At 46.1% G+C, this 23,263-nt stretch overlaps 1 protein-coding gene across 1 annotated transcript; it reads right to left on the minus strand.

Annotated features, from left to right (window-relative positions):
- Nucleotides 1–1,023: 1,023 nt before the first annotated feature.
- FNTA (farnesyltransferase, CAAX box, alpha) lies at nt 1,024–18,386 on the minus strand. The gene is made up of 9 exons (XM_015423731.1): nt 18,180–18,386; nt 16,643–16,728; nt 13,799–13,913; nt 13,102–13,206; nt 11,559–11,685; nt 10,274–10,422; nt 9,135–9,197; nt 5,282–5,453; nt 1,024–1,754 (listed from the first exon to the last, which is right to left on the minus strand). The coding sequence occupies exons 1-9, from the start codon at nt 18,305–18,307 to the stop codon at nt 1,623–1,625; spliced, it is 1,077 nt and encodes a 358-aa protein (XP_015279217.1). The 5' UTR covers nt 18,308–18,386; the 3' UTR covers nt 1,024–1,622.
- Between the last annotated feature and the right edge of the window lie 4,877 nt (nt 18,387–23,263).

The raw sequence follows: 23,263 nt of genomic DNA on the forward strand, positions 1-23,263 counted from the left end.
TGAGACCCACTTCACATAAGCATGTATATTTCCCCCTCCATTCTTTTATAAGACAACTGGCAACTGAATACACAAAGCAGTGTCGTCGTGATTGATGTGCATTGTGTCTTGATGCAATACAAACATTCTCTCTATGGTATATAATCGATGATGGCTCATTTGTATGTGTGAATCGTCACTTCTCTTTCAGCAGTGAGAATGCTTGAGTGAACCAGTCGTTTGAGTGAACCAGTGAGAATGCTTGAGTGAACCAGTCGTTATCATAACCCAAATTAATACCTAGGTTATGATCTACAGAATCCCGATTCACCACCCCAAAATTTCCTGGCAGTTGCACATGCATTGCAAGCTATTGAAATTTCCCTTGGATTTGCCATTACACCACTAATTCTGCTTCAAATAGATACTGACACTGGGAAGAACACGAACATTACTGCACCTCTGGCAAACTAAATTTTAGAACGTTTAAAGAATGAACAAAATAACATTATTCTCACATATATTTCTCCCGCTGTGTTTTGAATGATTTGGGGAACAAAGACTTCCATGCATTAGATAGCCAGCTACGAAAGCAGGGACCAAGACTCATCAGTGGTTGTTACAGCCCTTCAATGGGCCTTTGCTTCCTAGTCCTACAGGTGGTTCAATAGCATAATGTATAGTTTATAGCAAAGATGCCATGGGAACCTCTTAAAAAACCTAGTGTAGCCCCTGGCCTTACATGTTGACATGCTTGAGCTAGATAAACATATGATTCTGGCTTACATTGAATCAGACCACTGGCATAGCTAGCTCACTATTGCTAACTTTGGTTGGCAGCAGCTCTTCAGCGTTTCAGGCAGAGAACGGTAGCTTCCCAGTACCTTCCATCAGAGAACCTTTAACTGGAGACGCCGGGTACTGAACCTGGGGCTATCGATAAGCAAAGCATGTGCCTGATCCCAAAGGAACAACCGTTACCATGAGATACTTAAAGGAAGTAGAAATACGAGATGCACATTCAAACCTCAGTACAAGTCTATATACTTTTATTACAAATTATTGATGGACATTAGTTGGGTATAATAATAACACAGTCAGTGTTGCATAGCTGTTCCAACATACAATTGCATTTTCTCCTTGCGGTGACTTAAAATTAAGTTACTCTAACAGATCCACTGCACACAAAGAGCTATGCAATTCAACTCAAAATACATTCGGTTTCTTATATGGACTTGCTCTGATGAGAATGGGGGCCACTGTGTGGAGGGAACAGGTTTAGGGCATGAAAACAGCTTTTACAGCATTCTTCATATATACTGTTCAGAAACAATTTGTTTATTTGGTACAGCTCTTCTAATTACTAAGTTTGAAAAACAAACACACACACACACACACACACACAGTGCTTTGGACCACCGCACAGCCAATGTGTATAGCAGCAGTTACCAGGGGTCAGTTTGTTATGCCAAATGCTTTGCGCTCTTGGTGTGGTTAGAAGCAATACTTCTGCAGTAATGAACAGCTACACCGTATTTAGGAAGAGGGTGATCGGCATCCGTTAAAGTCACCTGCCTAGCTCCCACCACTCTCATAGCTTAATACACCACAGAGCTAAATATGCCCCTTCCCTTGATGTGAAATTACTGCTCATCAGTTTCGGTTGGCACATCCTGTTCCACAGGCGGGCTGTGTTTACTCTGCAGGGATCTTCCTATGTATTTCCAGTATTCCTTCCGTATGACGTCTTTTTCTTTCGCCAGGATTTCACACAACTGTAGAAAGGGGAAAATAAACAAACAAAAAGACCCAAGGTTGTTAAAAAAAAACCTATTTGCATAGTTCTATTATTTATTAAGTTACTCTGACAGATCCACAGTGCACAAAGATCTCTGCAATCCAACTCAAACACAGTTTGGTATAGTGGTTGAGAGAGCACGGACTCTAATCTGGCAGAACTGGGTTTGATTCCCCACTTCTCCACATTCAGCTGCTGGTGGGACCTTGGGTCAGTCACAAGTTCCTTCAGAGCTGTTCTCCCAAGGGCAGTTCTCGAGAGAGCTCTTTCAGCCCCACCTACCTCACAGGGTGTCTATTGTGGGGAGGGAAAGGGATTGTAAATAGCTCTGAGACTCCTTTGGGTAGTGAACAGCAGAGTATAAATCCAGTCTCTTCTTCTTCTCTACCCAAAGCAAAACCATGGTTTATTCTAACTACGGCTGGTTTCAAGAAAGCAGGATTTGACTTACAAATAATAATAATAATAATAATATTTCAATTTATTGATCGCTCAATCCGGCAGAGCTTGCTGGCTCTGAGCGATTTACAGTTACTCATTTTTCACGAGGGACTAACAATACAATGTGGGGTAAGGGACGACAACATATATACATCTTAAATTGCACACATTCACAGCCGATGAGGGTTTCGTTCAGATGCAGATGAGACATGATCTGGAACGGCATTTTTCTCGGCCGAGTTTGATGGCGTCAGCTTTCTCCAGACTCCTTGAGTTGTAGCGCCACACTGCCATCGCCTGGCCGGATGGCCCATTACAGGCTTTATCTTAACACCAAGGAGATCTCTCTAGGCTTTCCATCATGCGAGCTGGACTTCCGTTTGCCGGCTAACACCGCTCAACCCAACGAGGGGGGGGGGGTTTCAGTGTGCCCACTCTCTCTAAGGAGTGGTACCCATTTTATCTACTCGCCGAAGCCTTCGAACCGCTGGGTAGACGGCGAGCTGGGGACAAGGCTGGCAGCTCACACCAGCGCGAGGCTAGAACTGACAGCAAGCCCATTCAGCTCAGATGTTACTCCCCACCGCTCCCCAAATGACAGGCTGGAACCTGTGATCCACAGAGGCAAGAATCAACATCTTTCCCGCATTTTCCTCACTTCCGGTAAGTCCCTTCTGATCCTGGGGAAAGTTGTTCCGAGGGCCACGGGACCCACATGGACTAACAGCCTTGTGACTCCGGTGGCTGCAGTGGGTCACAGGAAGGAAGTGAAATAGGTCCCTTCTGCCTCTTCTGGAAACATCTTATGCTGGAATTTAGCTGGATTTAAACGGATCCCTCAGATCCTTGTTTGCCTCAATAAATGCTGGTTCCACTACCTTTGCTCTACAGCCATGGAGGTCAGTGCTGGGGAATAGACCAGGGTGTTGTCATTCACACTGTAATTAAGACTAACTGTGGCTAAAAGGATCCAGATCTGAACCATGGTTTCAGATGCTGGATGGACAGAATTCACCATATTAGTGGAACGACCTGCTTTCAGTCACACCAACCACAGATACTTTAATTGAACCATGGTTTTGCGTTATGCCTCAACTGAGTCGTCGAGCCGCCAATTTCCATGGGGCTTTAATGAAGCTAAATGAGCAGGTCCCAAGGAGCTTACGATCTAAATTATGATGAAAAGAGAAACAACAGAGGAGAAAGGCAGAGGGTAGGGACAGTATGTACAAATGCAGTTACGTGTACTCAATTTTCATTTGTCAGCCACGGTTTTTAGGGGCACAATTTGCACTCCAGTATTTTAAACTTACCATCGCATCCTCTGCAGGTTTCACTGGAGAAAGCATATCCATGCCCTTAGAGATGCTGCTGCAGCAATCACACCTGGACAAGGACTTATTCACACTGATATCACTTTAACCAATGAATAGATTCACTCCGGCTTGAATATTTACTGTTAAACAGTCACCACCTGATTTCTGTCACACTCCATGTAGCCGAATGAACATCCCTGCAGCCCTTGAAATCTAAACAAATGAAGCTGCCTTATACTGAATTAGATCCTTGTTCCGCTGAAGTCAGTATTGTCCACTCAGCCTGGCAGTGGCTTTCCAGGGTCTTAGGGAGAGGTCTTTCCCATCACCTACTACCTGATCTTTCTACTTGGAGACGCCAGGGATTTCCTGCCAAGCAATCTATTCATTCTACAGTGATGGGCATCAAAGTGCTAAATAAAACAGCACAGGGGTTTTCCCTACTTTGAAGAGGGTTTCCCCCCCCCCCCTTTGAGCATTAAGCAGTTCAATCTGGCCTCTGGGATTTGGCCTAGCAAGGGAAATGAACGAACCATGAGCACTAAGTCTTCCAGATAGGCCTATAAAGCATAAGTCTGGCCTCTTAAGGGACACTAACAAATCCACACCATTTCGCAATCCTCCCCATCTAAGCGATATTCGATGTACTGCAATTTTTAGCCAAGGCTCAAAACTGGAAATTTTGTCAGCAAAACAACAGAAGCCGCAAACACAGTGCCAAATCTAAGCAGGCAGCGTTCAATAGCACCTTTGCAAATTTCGCCACCCACACGTTAGGAACGAGACGGTTTTGGCTGGAAGCCACTGACAATAAGAAATTTGGAGAACATATTAGACATGAAGACAAATCAGATGCTGCATCTGCACAGAACGGCACATTGTGAGGTGAACAGAAAACTACCTCGAACTAAATAGCTCCAAAGCCTCAAGCATATTTTGTCGAGACAAACATTAAATATTAACAATTTGATAAGCAGCACATATGAAAGTGGCAGTCACAGCGACTATGAGCAAAACATATTCATGTCACTGCGTTTCAAGAAAACATCAGAAGTTGAATAAATAACTAAATAACTGAGGGAAATTATTTAGAAGCTTTCTATGCTGCCAAAAATCTGCTTGAGGTGGCTTATGAAGTAACACATAACAAAAAAAACTCACCCCCACACACACACCATAAAAGTTGTTAACAATTAATGAACTATTAAAAACAGTCACAGCATAAAAATAACATAAAAATATCTTAAAATGAATCTCAGAATACTTCTCACGACAAAAGCAGACTATAAAACAATGTAAACGATGAATTAAAAGCCTGGGGGGGAAAGAAATGTCTTGGCCTGGCACCTAAAAGCGAGTACAGTAGGCGCCAGGTGAGCATCAAGGGAAAGACCATTCCACAGACGAGGTGTCACCACTGAAAAAGCCCTGAAAATTATAACTCCCAGCTTCCACTGTATTGCACAGAAGCAGCTTCCTGAATTCTTCTTTACTTATAACTGTGCAAAAGTTCAAACTATGTGAGACAATTGTTAAAGTCGCTTACCCTTGAATCTGTTGCAATGAGCTAAAATTTGGTGCAATCTTTTTCACCTCTGAACAGTCAACAGACTGGCTGCTTTCTCAATTTCCATTATGGAAGTTTATAGGAAGATATCTTCTGCTGGCAGTTGTCAAACAGGCTAAAAATGACAGCAGGCTAGCTAAACAAGTGTAGGGCTTTTAAAAGGACAGGCTTTACATTTACCTCTAATGCTTTGTTGAGCGTTTCTTCCTTGTCTTCACACTGGTTATCTAGCATGTCTTCATATATGTCCACCAAGAAGGCAATCAGGTAGGGAGAACTGTGGCTTGGCTGCAAGTCCAACAGCTGTTCCAGGAGACCGGGGAATTTTGACAAGCCACGATCCTGCAGAATCCTGACACAAAAAGACACCACTGTGAATCTGGGCGCGAAGGTCACATCCTACCCCTTACATCTGACTGTACCTATAGAAGTCAGAGATCTTCTGAAATCTCAGATAAAGAATAAACTGCCAGCTACGAATCATTTGTTGTAAAAAGATTTCCGAGCAACCAACTTTCCGGCATATCCTAAACGTGCAAACCCAACTCCACTGGATACCAAGACGAACACTGGATATTCCGAGCATCAGCAGAAAGGGACGTTTACCCCTGCCTTGAGCTACAAGACGGAAACAAGGGTGGAAATGTGCACAGAGCTACAAGAACCACAAGAACGAGGAGGAGGAGAATGCCTCGGCACATGCAGCAAGATCTGGCAACTTGTTCAGCCACAAAGGGCTATGCTGTAAACACAAAGTGGAGCTAGATGTGCAGTTGGCATACCTGCACATGTACTAGTGTCTCTGGCTTCTTAATGTCAGGACATTTTAATGTGTTGGCTTTCTAATGCCGATATCGTCATACCTGCACATGTACTAGTGTCTCTGGCTCCTTAATGTCAGGAGGACATTTTAATGTGTTGGCTTTTTAATGCTGATATCGCTAATCCTAATCCTTCCTCTGGATCATGAGAAGCAGCAGCTGCCAATACCAGTTGCTAGACAAGAGCAAGGCAATAGACACGCTGTAAAGCAGTCTATCCCAGCTCCCTGATTTTGTGGACCTACTGAAACAGACCTATGGAGGGCCCTCTTCTCCACCAGAGGTACAGTCCCAGAGACAGGGCTCATCTAAATGATACAGGCGACACAAGCCCTGTTGGGGATCCCCCAACATGTCGCACAGTCACGCTATTCTCTGGGACTCACCTTTCAGAAGTACTGTGTATATTTGGAATGCCTTATAATCAGCCTGCCTTGGCACAAACACATGTTTACATGTCAGAGTGTGCATGAATACAGTAATTTGACCCACTGAGGAAGGCCTTAGGGGCCAAAATGCTTTTGGTCCTGTTTTAATGGGGTTCAAGGTTATCAGCCTAGAGATACTGAATTGTCAGTCCTGTTTTATCGGTTCAAGGCTCTTATCTTAGAGAGACTGAATTCTATCATTTTATATAGATCTAGGACTTCTAAATTAAAATATTCGCTACTACAGGGGTGGAATGTGCCTGTATTTTTAAAGTTGAGTTTTAGTGCACTTTGTAATAAACACATATATTTTGTTATAATTTATTTCTCATAACTTTCTCTCACCCAACTGTTGGGTACCCAAATTTGTGCTTTCAGATAAGAACATAAGAGAACAGAAGAGAAGCCAGTGTCGGATCAGGCCAGTGGCCCATCCAGTCAAACACTCTTGGTCACACAGTGGCCAAAAATACCAGGTGCCCTCAGGAGGTCCAGCAGATGCGCAGTCTGATCTATCACAAGAGGAGGGATGCAGGCAACCAGAACATTTTATTTTATTTAAAAATTTCCCTCCACTCCCCGCTGTAGCAGGCTCAGGGTGGCTTAAAGAACATACATATAAATGTATACATTAAAACTCCAAAATATGCTCAAAGAACAGAATTAAGTTAAAAATCACAGTATATAAAACCATAACTACTCAGAACATAGACGTAATAAAAGACGGAGACATTCTCTCGGCATCTGAATGGTCGCCTACCCCTTAGTCCAGGCTCCTGCCAGGCTGTTGGTTGTCAGGTTGGTGATGATGTTGGCGTTCCAGCCAGGGCCATGATGCTAAAGGCGGCACCCTATTTGAAAGCCTGGTGGAAGAGCTCCGTTTTACAGGCCCTGCGGAACTGCAAAAGGTCCCGCAGGGCCCTGATGTCTTCCGGGAGCTCATTCCACCAGTAAGGGGCCGCCACAGAAAAGGCCCTGGCCCTCGTTGCCCCCAATCCATCCTCTTAACTAGCCAACATAAACCAGATGTTTCAGGGCCTTCCCTTGCTTCCCAACCATTGCTGCTGTTGACTGCACACACAACTAGGTGGCTGGCTGGCTGGCTTGTTTATCGATTTACTTCAGTTATACCTTGCCTTTCTCCCCAGTGGTGAGCCAAAGCATCTTGTCATTCTCCTCTCCTCTTATTCTCACAACAACCCTATGAGGTAGATTAGTCTGAGAGTGTGTGACTGGTGCAGAGTCACCTGGCATGTCTCTGGGGCAGAGTAGGGATTCAAAGCTGGGTCTCCCAGATCCTAAGAGAAAAAAAGGGGGAACAATGTACAAGGGGGAGTAGTTGACTTGACCTTTCAGATCCTTGTTCCCCCCTTTTTCCCCCTCCTACTTTCGCTGTGGCCTTATTTTCTTCCCGACTGCTGTTGGTCTCCCCGGTCCTAGTCAGACACTCTATCCGCTACACCACACTGGCTCTCGTTGTTTGACTGAAAGGCACTGGAATTTGCTTGGGAAGAGCCTCCATAACTAAATTCGTCCCGAATCTTCGAGAGTAACAAAATAGGGCTTCTGCCTCTTCCACAGCATTCTTAGGGAGAGGACTGGCATTAACATATGGGGGGGGGGAGGTTTCACCCCCTCAGGCAACCTTCTTCACACTGCCTCTCAAACACTCCCCCCCCAAATCTTCAGTAAGTATTGGGATAACAATATAGTCGACCTTACACTGCTGTGGTGTGGGTTACTGAAGTGTGACATTTAAGCTCTGGGGGTAAACCTTAATATTCTCTTTTGTTTAATATTTAGTATTTTTGACTTGCTTCGCCCTTACCCTCTATAGTGCCAGCCGGGACGCACAGAATAAATTAAATATAGGTGATTTCCTCCCAATGTCCCACTTAAAAAAAATCAGTTTCCCTGCTTTGTTCTTCTGTTGCTATTATCTCATTCATATGTCTATTGCATTCATTGATGATTCCTTCAAGGTGAGGCATTTGTAACCATCATCTGTTTCCCTGAGTAAAGCAGCCCTCCCAGCCCTGACCCAAAACAGAAGTATAAACACAACTCAAATCAGAATACAGTCAAGAAGAAGAAGAGATTGGATTTTTACCCTGCCCTTCACTCGGAGTCTCAAGATGGCTTACAATCACCTTCCCTTCCTCTCCCCAAAACAGACACTCTGTGAGGTAGGTGGGGCTGAGAGAGCTCTGAGAGAACTGTGACTGACCCAAGGTCACCCAGTTGGCTTCATGTGGAAGAATGGGGAATCAAACCCAGTTCTCCAGATTAGAGCCCACCGCTCTTAACCACTACACCAAACTGGCTCTCAAATACGCTTATGCTATAAGTGCCACGGTAGGCTCTTTTCCCCTCCAGCAAACAGTTTGGTAGACTCCAATTTGCAACAATAAGATGACTAGTGGCCAAGGAGTCCAGGGCTCCTGTGCCTTTAAGAGCTGAACAGAAGAGGAACTTCGGCAGGTGCCGCTTCTCTTGCTGGGGTGAGGAAAGCTCCCCTTCTCAAACTCTGTCTGGGTTGCAAAAGCATACCATTCATCCTAGTGAATTCAAACACATTCTGGTTTAGGAACCACATGTTAAACTACAGCCTTCTTCTTGAAATACACTTCCAATAATGTTTTACTGATTTAACCCAATGTATTTGCCGTGATGTACAGCCTAACGCATTGCAGCTCTGTGCCAAATATCACACCCTGCACTTTTTTTTGGTTTGCTGTGCTTGCGGCACAAAGTCACAGCTGCCAAAAAGCATCGGAGTCTCACCCTTTCAAATAGTTCCAAGCACTCTCATTGTGAGGCACCATCTTGATCATTTCTAGAGTATACCTGAAAAGGAGAGGAAAGAAAAGGGTTTGACAAAGGAAAGGGTAGAAATAAAGCTGCGTTAAATCTGTGCCAAAGTGCTTGATCCCAAGAGGCAAAGGCAGCGCTCACCTCATGGAAAAAGGACTTCACACCCCCTGTTTCTTTTGTTCATAATGGACAAAGACTCTTTTTATAAGAGGGGAAAAAACCCTGTTTCCTAGATCGGCAAAGCACACAGGCAAGCCCTCGGATGGTAGCCGACATAAAAGATGTTCACAAGATGACAAATGCCCAACATGGATTGCTTAAAAAGCATCCCCCCCCCAGCAGAATGAACTTTTATGCTTTTTCTCACACTATCCCATGCCTTTACTGTGCATTGAGCTGTATAGTAGGTCTCTGCCCTGAGGGGGTTTACAATCCAGGACAAAGAAACCACAAAAGGAAGGAGATTTGAGTTTGAGACATAAAAGAACAGGCAAAGAGTGTACCTCAGTTCTAGCCAGGGCTATTTTTGGGCAGGAATACACAGGAACGGAGTTTCAGCTGGCTTCTGAGTTGGCCACACCCAGCAGGAACTCATTAGCATAATAGGCCACACCCAACAGCAGAAACTCATTAGGATTTGGCTACATTGGGGGTGTGTGGCCTAACATGCAAAGGAGTCCCTGCTACAAAAAAAGCTCTGGGTTTTGACAACAAGGTAAACAGAATAAGAAGCAAAAGGTGGGTGTGGCTGGATGACCACACTTCTGGTAACATGGGGGGTGCGGCCTAATATGCTACTGTGCTGTGCTGTCAAGGGTGTGGCCTAATATGCAAATGAGTGTCTGCTGTTGGGTGTGGCCTATTATGCTAATGCGTTCCTGCTGGGCTTTTTCTACAAAAAAAGCCCTGGTTCCAGCCGTATACATTTGTTCTTTGCCTGAGTAGGGGAAGGGAATATTTCTCTAACAAAGAAGCTTTGAGAATACTCAGAGCTAAAGGGAAGCAATACAGCAGCGTCTTCTCGATGTCCCAGCTGGCCAGAAGATCCCTGACGCGTTCACTTCCTCTACCTGTGTAAATAGGGTGGAGATTAGAGAGATTCTACTTACTGGACTTCTCTCTCTAGAATGGCAGGGTCATCGTATCCAGTCGTGTTGGAAATGACAAAGTATCTTTGGTTCCAGACTGAGTTGTTTCGGACGTCCTCTTTCAGAAGTTGTTCAACGTACTCCAGCTCATCATCCCACAGTTTGAATTCCTGAGGGGAAAAACGAGCAAGGGGAGAATTTCAATAGAGGAAGCACACGGAAGAAAATGGACTCAATTATCTCTTGGAGAAGCAGCTCTAGACTGAGGGGCTAAATCAGCATAAATTTCTAGATGAACAAAACCAGGAATTTTTTCTGGGGGAACGGGCCGGAACAGAGTTCCGGAACCTCTTCGACAAAATTCGTTTTAAAATGTTTAAAAGTTCATGAGTTTTCAGTAGACAGACTGAAAACTTCATTTCCCTCTTGAGAGTTCCGGCACCTCTTTAAAAGAGGTGGGGAAAGCCCTGAATAAAACTATGTTGGGGACAGACAAGTCAGTCTTTATAATTTGGAAATGCAAACCAGAGAAGCAACAGTATGCTTATTTGTGTGCACAGAGCAGCATCTCAGATGCAATGTGTGGGAGTCCGTGTCTTGTGAGTGGACTGATAGCATTACCCGAATTTAACTATGATCCCCCCCAAATGAAACAATCCATCTATAGTGTGATCAAGAATGACACCAGAATCCAGGGGCAGGACTCAAGTTCAAACTTCACTGCAGTGGGGTTGGAATGTATCCCTTTTCTGTCTCAGCAGATAGAGGGGAGGATGATCCAGGGGTGAGGAGCCACCACTGAAAGAGTTCATTTCTGCAGGTGGGGGTATGGAGAGGAGAAGGAGACGACACCAGATTTATACCCTGCCCTTTACTACCCTAAGGAGTTTCAGAGTGGGTTACAATCTCCTTTCCCTTCCCCTCCCCACAACAGACACCCCATGAGGTGGGGCTGAGAGAGAGCTCTAGAGAAATGCTCTTGAGAGAACAGCTCTGAAAGAACTTATGACTGACCCAAGGTCACACCAGCAGCTGCATGTGGAGGACAGGGGAATCAAACCCTGTCCTCCCAGATTAGAGTCTGCGCTCTTAACCACTACACCAATATATTGGACTGGGGCAGGTAGAGCAAGGTTTGGGAATGGGATCTCTCGGCTGGTGTGCTGACCTGCACTGAAAGAGAGTCATGATCACTAGGGGGAAGTTGTATATTGCAATCCCTTGCAGTATGTAAGCCATCCCTCTGCACCCATCCTTCCGAGAATAAGGTGGGCGCTTGTTCAGTAACAGCGAGAACAAAAATTACCTGAATGACCCACTGCCTGTGTTGCCAAGCGTGGTAGTTCTTGGCATCCTGGTTAAGAATGTCCGCTATGAATTCAAGCTCCCGGGATGGATCCTTCAGCCATTCCACCAGCACTCGCCTGTGGTGCCTATCAATTGAGAAACCACAATGGATGTTAGTCAAGTTTAGTTTATTGTCTTAGCCGTTGGCCATAACAACACAAAATAAATCAAAGCACAACCAACAGTATACATCAGTAACTTACAGTAAGTCCTATACCCAGTCTTATATTTTTCGCCGCCAGTGCAAACAAAGCCATTCTGCTAGTAACATGTGCATCAATATCAGAGAGCAAGAAAACGGTCAAATCCTGCTCTGAAATTCCATTATACCGAGGTACAATAGGATAAATAAACCTTTGCCTAAGTGATTCATGCCATGAACATCTCAGAATGTAATGCTCGACGTCATCCACTTCACCCATACCACAGAGGCATATTCTGGAGGCGGCAGGGACAACCACAATGGATGTTAAAACAGCATCCATTCAGTGACTTTTACTGTTCAGGAGCATGTTTGTTTGTTAAAACACCGTGCTGGGTAGTATGCAGCGGGGGGGGGGGGGGAATGCAACAGAAGGACACTTGAATGATGGAATGCAACCACCGGGCTGGTTCACAATTGTGCCTCATGCAAGTCGAATCCACTGAGTTGATGCCAGATCGTATGAAAGTTATCGCAGCTGCAATTCAACTGTACCGGATCGTTCACTCATGCAAGTAATCATTTAACACCACTGCCAACACGCAAGCAACGAACACGCGTGTGTGAACCAGACCTCTTTTCCACATATGTCACTAACAGCCCACCCTCGAGGAGGTGCAACGGTATTGGTGGAATTATTCTACACTGCACTGGATCTTGGGATTCGCAACACACTTATTAATGCTCCATTACAGTGGTTCCTGTACAGCAGGTTTCATTGGCCGATGTCTGTATCATTGCCAGTTTAAAGGCTGCCCTTCTGGTTTTCCGTGAACACTGCTTGCCCCTCCTCTTGCTTTCATGGCCCCTTGCAAAATGTAACATGTGCATTCCTGATGGCACATGAGCAAGAAACCTGCATTATTCTGAAGCATTCGTGACATATGGGCATAGCTAAACTCCTGAGCCGTGGTCTGTACATGATCATGTGGCCTCCCTAGTTCAGAGAAGATGGACCAGCAAGAGGGCATTCATCGATCAGGGAAAGAAGATGAGGAGGAGGGGGAGGAGGAGGAAAAGGAAGAAGAAGAGTTGGCTTTATGCCCCACCCTTCACTGCCTGAAGGAGTCTCGGAGTGGCTTACAATCGCCTTCCCTTCCTCTCCCCACAACAGACACCCTGTGAGGTAGGTGGGGCTGAGAGAGCTCTGAGAGAACTGTGACTGACCCAAGGTCACCCAGCTGGTTGCACGTGGAGGAGTGTGGGATCAAATCCAGTTCTCCAGATCAGAGTCCGCCACTCTTAACCACTACACCACACTGGCTCTCAATTGGTGTTAAACAACAGAACCAGGCTTTACCAGACTTGATAATTCTTTGGCTGATCTTCAATGATAGCTGTGATGTAATTGAGTTCCTCATACAGGTCTTTCTTTAAGGACTGCAGAAGAATTCTACGGAAATGCCTGCAAAAAAAAGAAATTCCAAGCAAATCTGATCTTGGGCCATGGTTCTCCACTTTTTTTCTTGTACTGGTACAGAATAATAAAAATCAATCACTGTGAGACATAAATTACATAAGCAAAATTTTAAAAACAAGTCCAACAATTCTGAATGGAATGGAGGGCATCTTATAAAATCTAGGGGAAAACATTATTATTATTTTTTTTTAATTGGATTTATATCCCACCCTCCCCGCAAACGGGCTCAGGGCGGCTCACATATTTATCGGCACCGTGTGCCAAGCCCGCATGAGACATTTAAAAACAAGTATGTCATTATTTTGCCGTTTCCTTGTACACAACAAAGACTTTTATGAACCTGGTTCCATCCTCAGAGATCCCCCCCAACACTACAGAAGTCAAAGCAAAAAACGAAATCTCAATTTCACTCAATCATGATAGCATCTACTACTGCCCCCCCCTAAAGCCAGAGCTATCGTTGTGAAGAATTCCTGATTTTTTTTCATTTTGCTTTTACAATCCATCAAGAGTTCCAGAAAGTTAAAGCCATCACAAAAGCAATAAGAATCATTAAAGCGTGAACGTCGCTGCCTACCATACAGTGTAATTTGCAGCATTGAGCTCGATGGCATCCCCCGTCAGCGTGAAAGCTCTTTCGCTCCTCTCGTCGCGCTGCAGAACGGCTCGGAAGTAGTCGTACACATCCCTGACTGTACCGAGAAAAGGGCGTTAGGCCAAATGAACCTCTGGCCTTCCTGAGCCACCCCTCAGTCCGGATGTCTCATCACAAAACACTACTGCCAAAGTCCTTCGCAGCTCCTGTCACATGGGCACCGTGATACTCCTTATATTCTTTCCTCATACTCTTCCACGTCTAACACGAACACCTCCCTTGTCCTTCTCTCGACATTCTCGAAAGTGCTGTCCCATCACCTCCTTCTGGTTTTGTTTACTGTCATATCGCTGCTGACAGGCATCAGTCATTCGGTTCTACCGGCTGCCCTCAAATTGGCTGTGCTCTTAATTGCCTATTGCCTATTCCCGCTTGATGCTTTTTAGGCCGGGCACACCCTCGCTGGATCCCCACACAGTGAAACCTCTCAGGGGCTGAGGCTCAGTGGTCAAACATCTGCTTTGTACGCAGGAGGCCCCAGGTTCAGTCCCTGAAATTTCCAGTTAAAAGGTTCAGGTAGTGAGAGATGCTGAAAGATCTCTGCCTAAGACCCTGGGGAACCACTGCCAGTCAGAGCAGACAATACTGACCTGGAGAGACCAACGGTCTGACTCAGCATAAAGCAGCTTCAGATGTTCAAGTCCCTCCCTAAAGGCTGGAGTGGCTGGCATGGCATAGGAGTTAGAGTACGGAACTGGGACCTGGAACAACTGGGTTTGAATTTCTGCTCTGCCATGGAAGCTCATCGGGTGACCCTGGGCCTGTCACAGTCTCACAGCCTAACCTACCCCAAAAGGCCATTACGAGAATAAAGCTTGGGGGGTTGGGGAGAACAATGCAAAAAGTTGCTTTGGGTCCCGATCGGGGGGGGGGGGGAACAGGACACAAATAAAAAAGTAAAAATAAAGCACAGCTTTCCTGCAAAGCCTACCGACTAGCCTTTTGGGTCTCCATCCCCAGCTGAAGTGAAGCCTCCATATGTGCAACTGGGTGCCATAATTATTGCATGAAATGCCTCATCTGATATTTGAACTCCACTACTCTTTAGGAGCTGTGGTGGCTCAAGTGGTTAACACGCTGTAACTGCAGGCTGGAAGGTTGGTAGTTCAGCAGTTCGAGACCCGAGTACCACATGATAGAGTGAGCTCCCGTCTCTAGTTCCAGCTTCTGCCAACCTAGCAGTTCGAAAGCAAGAAATTGATAGGTACCACTCCAGTGGGAAGGTAACAGCGTTCCGTGCGCCTTGGCGTTTAGTTATGCCGGCCACATGACCACGGAGACGTCTTCGGACAGCGCTGGCTCTTTGCCTTGGAAACGGAGATGAGCACCGCAACCCTAGAGTCGGATTTGACTGGCTTTTGAGCAAGGGAAACCTTACTCTTTAATTCTGCCACAATGGATAACAGCAACTCAACATGTCCACTGTCCCTCCTTGTTCCTTCTGTCTCCTTCCTGCCTTTTCTTCTGTTGAAACACATCCTGCAAGCCTCCCCAGGGCAAGGACATCTCTCCGCTGCTTATAAGACTCTGGAAAGTATTGTGGGCACTGGAGGAGCAATCAACATCAAGGAAAGCACCTGGCATCCCCCTTTATTGTTTTTAGTAAAGGTAAAGGTTCCCTTGCTCGAAAGCCAGTTGAGTCCGACTCGAGGGTTGCGGTGCTCATCTCCGTTTCAAAGCCGAAGAGCCAGCGCTGTCCGAAGACATTTCCGTGGTCATGTGGCCGGCATGACTAAACACCAAGGCGCACGGAACGCTGTCACCTTCCCACCGAAGTGGTCCCTATTTATCTACTTGCAATTTCTTGCTTTCGAACTGCTAGGTTTTTACCCGCATATAAAACACCTGAAGCTATGTGGGGCTGCTGTCGGGTTGCTCTCACAAGGCCATGTGTTAGCATGACCTCTTCTGAGTTGTCAGGTATTTCTGTAGAGAACGTGGGTGCAGACACCTCTGAACTCAAGCTCCCAACGTCTATTTCAAGTTCCCATACGTGGAGCTTTGCAACTCTTTTTCAAAGATGTGGGTGAAACTGTAAACAATCTTTAATCACCACGCCTTACCGCTAAGAGCAGGTCTGGTTCTCTTTCAAGTCCTGAGCCGTCATCACTTTCCTTCCTACATCGGCTCTGCTTTTTCCCTCCCACAATGCTCCTGATTCTTTTCTTCTTTTAAGATGAAACACCTACCGTACCTTTAGGCCTGCCCTGTGCATGTAGGTGGGAGAGTACTGTGCTAAGGTTTTTTCCTACTGCTGTAGAAGAAGAGAATGGATTTATACCCCATCTTTCGCTACCCAAAGGAGTCTCAGAGCGCCTTACAATCATCTTTCCCTTCCCCTCCCCACAACAGACCCCCTGAGAGGTAGGCGGGGCTGAGGGAGCTCAGAAAACAGCTCAGAGGGAGCTGTGACTGGCCCAAGGTCACCTAGCTGGCTTCATGTGGAGGAGTAGGGAATCAAGCCCGGTTCTCCCAGATTAGAGTCCGCGCTCCTAACCACGACACCAAACTGGTTCTACACCAAACGGAAGCATCACTGGAAAACATCACAGCCACAGTGCAGTGCCTGAGAAGGCCGGGACTCAAGGGCCAGAATGAGAAGGCAGAGGGGCTGAGAGCATGAAAGGTGGGCAAATTCAGCTGGGAAGGAAAGCGGAGGCTGGCCCTTGCCCACCCAATCTGCTACAGCCTGTTTCTATGGCCACTTTTCATACATGTTCCTACTTTGTTGGGCATTTCACTGGTTTATTGAATTGACCAGCTTACATTTCTCGCTGTATATAATCTGAACCACTGGGTTTGGCCCATCATCTTGAGGCACTGGCTCGATATCAGCCCATTCCTTTCGGTCCCTGTAAAGATACAATTGACAACAAGAAAGAGTATGAAACACTGAGACACCTCGAAAGAGCACGCATTCCAATGGCTTTGCCAACAGCTAGGTTCAGTGCCACTCAGTACCCTATAAATGGCAGACAACGTCCACTGGTGCTTACAACTGTATAAAGAGTGTCACATGAGACCCTGAAGTGTACAGCTACTTGAGACCACAGCAATTCCTGCCATGGCAGTAGCTCCAAGAAGCACTCTGTTATTGGGGGTGGGTGGGGGAATGCTACCATCCCATTCAGCTGGAAAAGCATACACTACCGGTTCACTCAGGACTATCTCCATGCAATCAACACGCATAAGCAACCCAATAGGGTTGCCATCTGGAGATCTCCTGGGATTACAACTGATCTCCAGGCGACAGAGGTCAGTTCACCCGGAGAAAATGGCCACTCTGGAAGGTGAGCTCTATGGCATTACACCCCACTGAAGTCCCTCCCCCTCCCCAAAATCCACCCTCCTCAGGTTCCACCCCCCCAAATATCCAGCTTTCCCCCCACCCAGATCTGGCAACCCTACAACTCAACCATGGTGACATGGGAGGGAAATTGGTGGGGCTTATGCATGCAAGAACTGACTTTCACCATTCCCACTTCATCCAAACAACATCAGGGCAGAATGACAACACTCGTGTATAACATTAACAGCAGATCGCTTCAGAGGACAGCCGTGTTGGTCTGCAGTAGAACAGTTAGAGAGTCAAGTCCAGCAGCACCTTAGAGAGCAACAAGATTTTCAGGGTAGGAGCTTTTGAGAGTCAAAGCTCCCTTCGTCAGTAGAAAAGAGTAAGAGTCCAGTTAGCACCTGAGAGACTAACAAAATCTGTGATATGAGTTTTTGTGAGTCATTGCTCACCTCTTCAGATACCCGCTCACTTTTTCATATACTTCTTCATATACCTGAAGAAGTGAGCAGTGACTCACAAAAAAGCTCATACCCTAAGATGCTACTGGACTCTTGCTCTTTTCTACTGCTACAGACAGACAAACACGGCTACCCATCTTGCTCTATCTCCCTTCGTCAGACACAGCAGAATACACCAATTCTTGGCCCCGTTTACAGTACGCTTTATGTCGGCACATGCCTCTAGGCATACGCAGAGAGCCTTTTCCTCTAAGCCCAGCAATTCTCATCAGCCCCTTTCCAGGCATGCGGGATCAGAGATTTAAGGATGCAACGGGGGAGAAAGAGTTCCCTATTTGCAATCTAATTGCAATGCCACAATTCAATCTCGGAGCATGGTGGTTTATTTTTAAGCCTCCCTCCCTCCCTCCTCCTGAGCGATCCGAAGCAAGCAGGTGGGAAGAGGGGAGAAGGCGCGGCTGCTGTTCTCTTCCCAGGCGGACCCCCGGGCTCAGCAGCACCTCTGCGCTGGAGATCTTTGGGAGCGGGGCTGCGCGGCAGCGGCCACTACCTGTACAGCAAGTAGCCGTTGGACTCCAGGGGGATCCCGAACTCCAGCTCGCTGTCCCCGGCGGCCTCCGCGTCTGTCTCCAGGTGAGGAGCGCACGGCTCCGCTCTCCCTTCCTCGTCCGCCATCATCACAGCCGCCGCCCACCCATCCCGGAAGAAAAGCAACGAGAGACGCCGCCTTAGGAGGACGGCGCGGGAAAGACTCCCCCCCCCCACGCCAGAGAGACGAGACAGGCGCCTAGAGCGCCTCCATGGCGGAAACGGAAACATTCCACGCTTAAAAAGGGGGGGTTGTAAAGAGCCTTTGACCATAGAGATGGAAAAGACAGACTCTCCCCTTAGCGGAGCGGCGGACTTCACTGCAGTTTCGGCTTGCTCAATGCAGGAGATAGAGGCGTTCTTCTCGCTATAGAGACGCGGGGGTAGAGCGGCGTCAGGTCAGAGAATATGGCGGAACAGTGGCTGTTGGTTGACAATAGGAGCTCAGCGGCATCGTAAAAGGCTAGCCACAGTTAATCCAGCGTGAATTTTCGTAGGTCGGAACCAGGGCCGGATTTAGACTTGCTGTGGCCCTAAGCTATACAAAACCCAGAGGCCCCCTAATGTTTTAAATTACATCAGCTGGTCTCAGAAAAATTTAAAATATATACACCTTTTTAATATTTGAAATCATTTTTATATTGTGTTTTTATTTGAGGCCCCAGCAGATTGCGAGGCCCTAAACTGTAGCTTATTTAGCTTATGCGTAAATCCGGCACTGGTCGGAACTCATTTCTTTAGAAGCCTTTGAATAAGTCGGCTCTGACACAGGGAAGCTCATGCTGGAATAAATATGGCTAGTTTTTCCCCAGGTACCGCTGGACTTCTGTTTAATTTTGCTACGATAGATTAACATGGCGACCCCTCTGGACCTGTCAGTTTGGAGCCGGATGTTCATGCTATCAGCTGGAGTTAGCCCAGACGCTTGTGTTTTCTAATCACTGCCGCGGCTGCCTTTTTTGGCAGCTTTTGCTCAAGAAGCAATCATCCCAATAGTGTTCTAAAGAGATTCTTGGTCCCTGTTGCAGATCTTAGAAGCTTTCCAAAGCGGGGCCATACTGATACAATCTATGTAAATATTCAGATTTGACAGGCAGGGATTTTGGTTGAGGCATCGGACGTCCAAATCTATCTTGGCCTCCCCTGCTGATAGCGCTGATTTTCTTAATCTAGCGAACTATCCAGCTGCACCACTCTGAAACGCTTCCATCTGAGCTTTATCATCAAGGCAAGCTCGCTCTGGTTTGCTACATGGTTGATTTTAATGTTAAAGTGCTGATAACCAGCACTTCAAGTCTTGTTTTTGTGGCTATATTTATAACTGTGGTTTTATGTGTCGAAGTTTATGTAAGCCGCTCTGAGCCTGCCCTGGCGGGGAGGGCGGGGTATAAATCAAATAAATAATTTTATTGTTAAATTTCTATTTATTGTTATTGTTGTCACAATCTTTATGTGACCTTGTAACCCGCACTGAGCCTGCATGCGGGGAGGGTGCAATAGAGATAAAATAAATAAATAAATAAATAAGCCCCTTTTCACCGCAGTGCTTGTTTCAATACTATTTTACAGTTTTGAAAAATCTTATTGAATGTGTCTTTGCTTCACAGCACAATCTGGGGTGGGGTGGGGGGTGCTGTGCACCGAGAGCCAACTGACCTTTATGTTGGCATATGTCTGAGATATGCCAGTGTAAGGGCCAGTTACAATGGCGCAGGCCCCCAGCACCACTTTGTCACTCTTGGGTGCTGATGGAGGGCCGAGGTGGCAGCCCATTGGTGCAACTGAGGCATAGGGCCCTTTGCTGGTGTGGTTGTGGTTGGTTTGGGGGTGTGACCAGATTTTGTTGGATACCTGAGCCCTTTCGGCCTGGGAATACCCCCTGCCAGAGGTGGAAAGTTATGCCAACAAAAAACATGGCGTGGCCCATAGGCGCCAATTGAACTGAAAACTCAAGTCATCCCCCCCCCCCCCCCCCCGCAGACTCACCAAACCAGGCTCTGAAAAGCTCGGGATGCAGGCTCGGCCAATTGGCTCCTTCACTGCAGCGGCCAAGCCCCTTCCCCAGCACCCAGTCGTGGAGAGCCCACCCTACAACAGCCAGGATATCTTACAACTAATGCTCCCTCTAAGCTGTGGAGTCTTGTGAGCAAAATGTTTTTGGACTCAATGTTTTTGGAGCGAGGTGGGGTTTGGGAGGGTATGCCCATTGGACATACTGCCATGCAGGTACCTCAAATGGTTTCCTTTAAAAAAAAAATAAAAATAATTTTATTGAGAATTTTATAACAGAGAAATTTAAAAAACAGGAAAAAGATACAGAGGTAAAGAAATATAAATAAAAGACTTCAGATTTATTTACGACAAATATAAGTAAAATTGCAAATTTAACACTTGCTCTACTATTGCAACCAAATATTAATTCTTTTTTCCTTATTACTTACAAAAATGTTTCTTTTTCCGTGATCATCAAATCTGCAAGTCATCAGTTCATTTTTTTCCATTTCCCGTTTACAACAAAGGTAGATGTCTTTTCTCTGATCAAAGCAGTAAATTTAGCCATCTCTGCAAGTTCCATTATCTTCATCAACCATTCTTCTTTTGTGGGTAATACTGAACCTTTCCATTTTTGTGCATATAGTAATCTCACTGTTGTCATGTGTAAGAACAAAGTTCCATGACTTTTACCCAACTGTCTATCCATTAGACCCAGAAGAAATACCACGTCTCGACTACATGGAAGTAATGATGCTCGTAGAATGGATTTGGAATGACAGTCTCTGGGCACTGATTGCTCTGGGACAGGAATGACCGAGCCCAGAGTGGAATGACGGTCATTCCAGTCCAAGACCACCTCTGCTCCATCGAGGAGGGAATTGGGGGATCTGAGGGGGATGCTCCATGCCCCCACATCTGAGCCCACCCCAGTGGCCCCCTCTCCTGCTCCGCCACTGGCAGGGGTGGTGCAGGAGTGCCCTCAGCAATGGACAGCTGGAACCCCTTCCCCACTATCAGGTGCCCAGATCTACTGACAGGAGTTGTTCCCTTTAAGGAGGTGGGGGTGCTCCTGAAAACGAAGGGGAATTCCTGTGGCCCACCTCTCTCTGCCCCCTGCCTGAGATGGACGCTGGACTCCATCCCCTTGCCACATGGTTCCTGATTGGTTCTGGTGGCCCTGTCCATCATAGTGGCACCGCCTCCATGCAATGCCTCCACTGACCGCCATGGTGCGGTTGCTATAGACACTACCCCAGTTACAAGCAGAAAACTTATGCCCTTAGGGAATAGACTAGCTCCGCCATAATCACGTGGCGGCCGCCCCATTGGTCTCTGGAGTAACAGCACAGACATTTTCTAAACACAAAAATAAAATAAATCATGTCCTATAAGTAAAAGAAGACCCAAGGATGTTACAATTTACTTATTAGCACAGCTGTGCCTCCCCCCCCCCCCCGGCAACATGGATTTGCTTTTTAAAGTCCTGACGAAAGGCAGAAACTCAGCAAATGGACAAAGAAGGATGAGAAAGTCTTTACCTGCTGAATTTCTACACGTTGTCTGGATTTTAAAGATTTGTGAGACGCAGTGCTTCGAAAGCACTGAATGCTTTACTTCCACCAAAGTGAAAAACAAACTGCGGGGGGTCATGAATAGGGGAGGGGGGAATAGGACACGTCCCTTTAAAAGACTGGTAAAAATTCCACATTGTGGTAATACAACCAAACATTGCAGCCGTTGAATTCCACCTACTATCCAGTTTTGTGAAAGAACAGTATGTTTCCCCGGCCAAAGCCAAATATTGTAATGGGAAGCACATTCCAATAAGTCAGTGGCCCTTTGCTTTGGTTCTGACAGTGTAATAAAAATACGCTTTTATCTTTTCAAAGATCTGTTTAAACCTTCCCTTTTCACTTTCTGGCCGAGTACGCACTTTTCGCCATTTCTTCTCTCTTCCAAATTACTTCTCTTTTCTGTTTCCCTGACGAGTCACCTAAGGAAGTCAAGTCTTGCTTCAAATTCTGCCAATTGGTTAGCGCTATGTGGATGAAGAAGGATTTCCAGTTTCCAACGTATTTTATTTTTTTCTAATCTATAAACAGAACAAACACCGAATGCCAGCTTCTCATTTATCTGCTGTGACCAACACAGCCTATATTTTTGAAACCTCTGAAGTCCTACTCCAACAATTATTAAGGGTGCATGCTCAGCCAGTGGGCAATAGACAGACAGATGGATAGATAACACGCTTATTTCATATGGCAGCCACTAAAGTGGTATGATTGGCATGCTGGCATAGAACTGGGTTCACACCACCACTCTGGCCATGCAGTTCATTGGGTGACCTCGGGCCCCTGTCAGTGTTCCCTCTAAGCTGAGTTAGTGTGAGCTAGCCCACAGATTTTTAGCCTCTAGCTCACACATTTCTGTCTTAACTCAGGAAGGATGGCTCCAGAGCAAACTAATTTATGCAGTAGCCAAATTGCTCGCTCACAGCTTTAATGCCAGGAGCTCACAAAGTAGAATTTTTGCTCAGAAGATTCCACAGCTTAGAGGGAACATTGGCCCCTGTCCATCTCACGTTCCTCACAGGGTTGTCATGTGAATCAAATGGAGAGGGGAGAACCAGGCACATCACCCCGTGAGCTCTTTGCAGGAAGGGCAGTATTAAAAATGTAAAATATAAAGAATGGCTGTTTCAGTTCAGATTTTAAATGCTGATTCTGAAGTAGCCCCACACTTTTACCCTCAGATCTGGAGGTAACTAAGAGCTGAATTCAGGGCCACCACTTAGTGAGAAAAGGGATGGAATAATATCAATAATAGCAACAACAATAAAAATAGCCAAAAGTAATCCGTGTGAAGAATTCTTTTCTCAAGACATTTTTGCAGTAACTTGAATGGACGGAATCTCTTCTGTCAGGAAAGTCCTCCTCATTAAGGTGCCCTGCATGTGCTGCTCAGCTCTCCAGTTTTATATAATTTCAGTACAGGAACTAAAAACTGTCTAAACTTGAAATGACACAGCAAGGAGAGCGGGATGGAATCCGA

This window comes from Gekko japonicus, unplaced genomic scaffold (assembly GCF_001447785.1).
Source record: "Gekko japonicus isolate JY-2015 unplaced genomic scaffold, Gekko_japonicus_V1.1 scaffold48, whole genome shotgun sequence".
Taxonomy (NCBI): Eukaryota; Metazoa; Chordata; class Lepidosauria; order Squamata; family Gekkonidae; genus Gekko; species Gekko japonicus.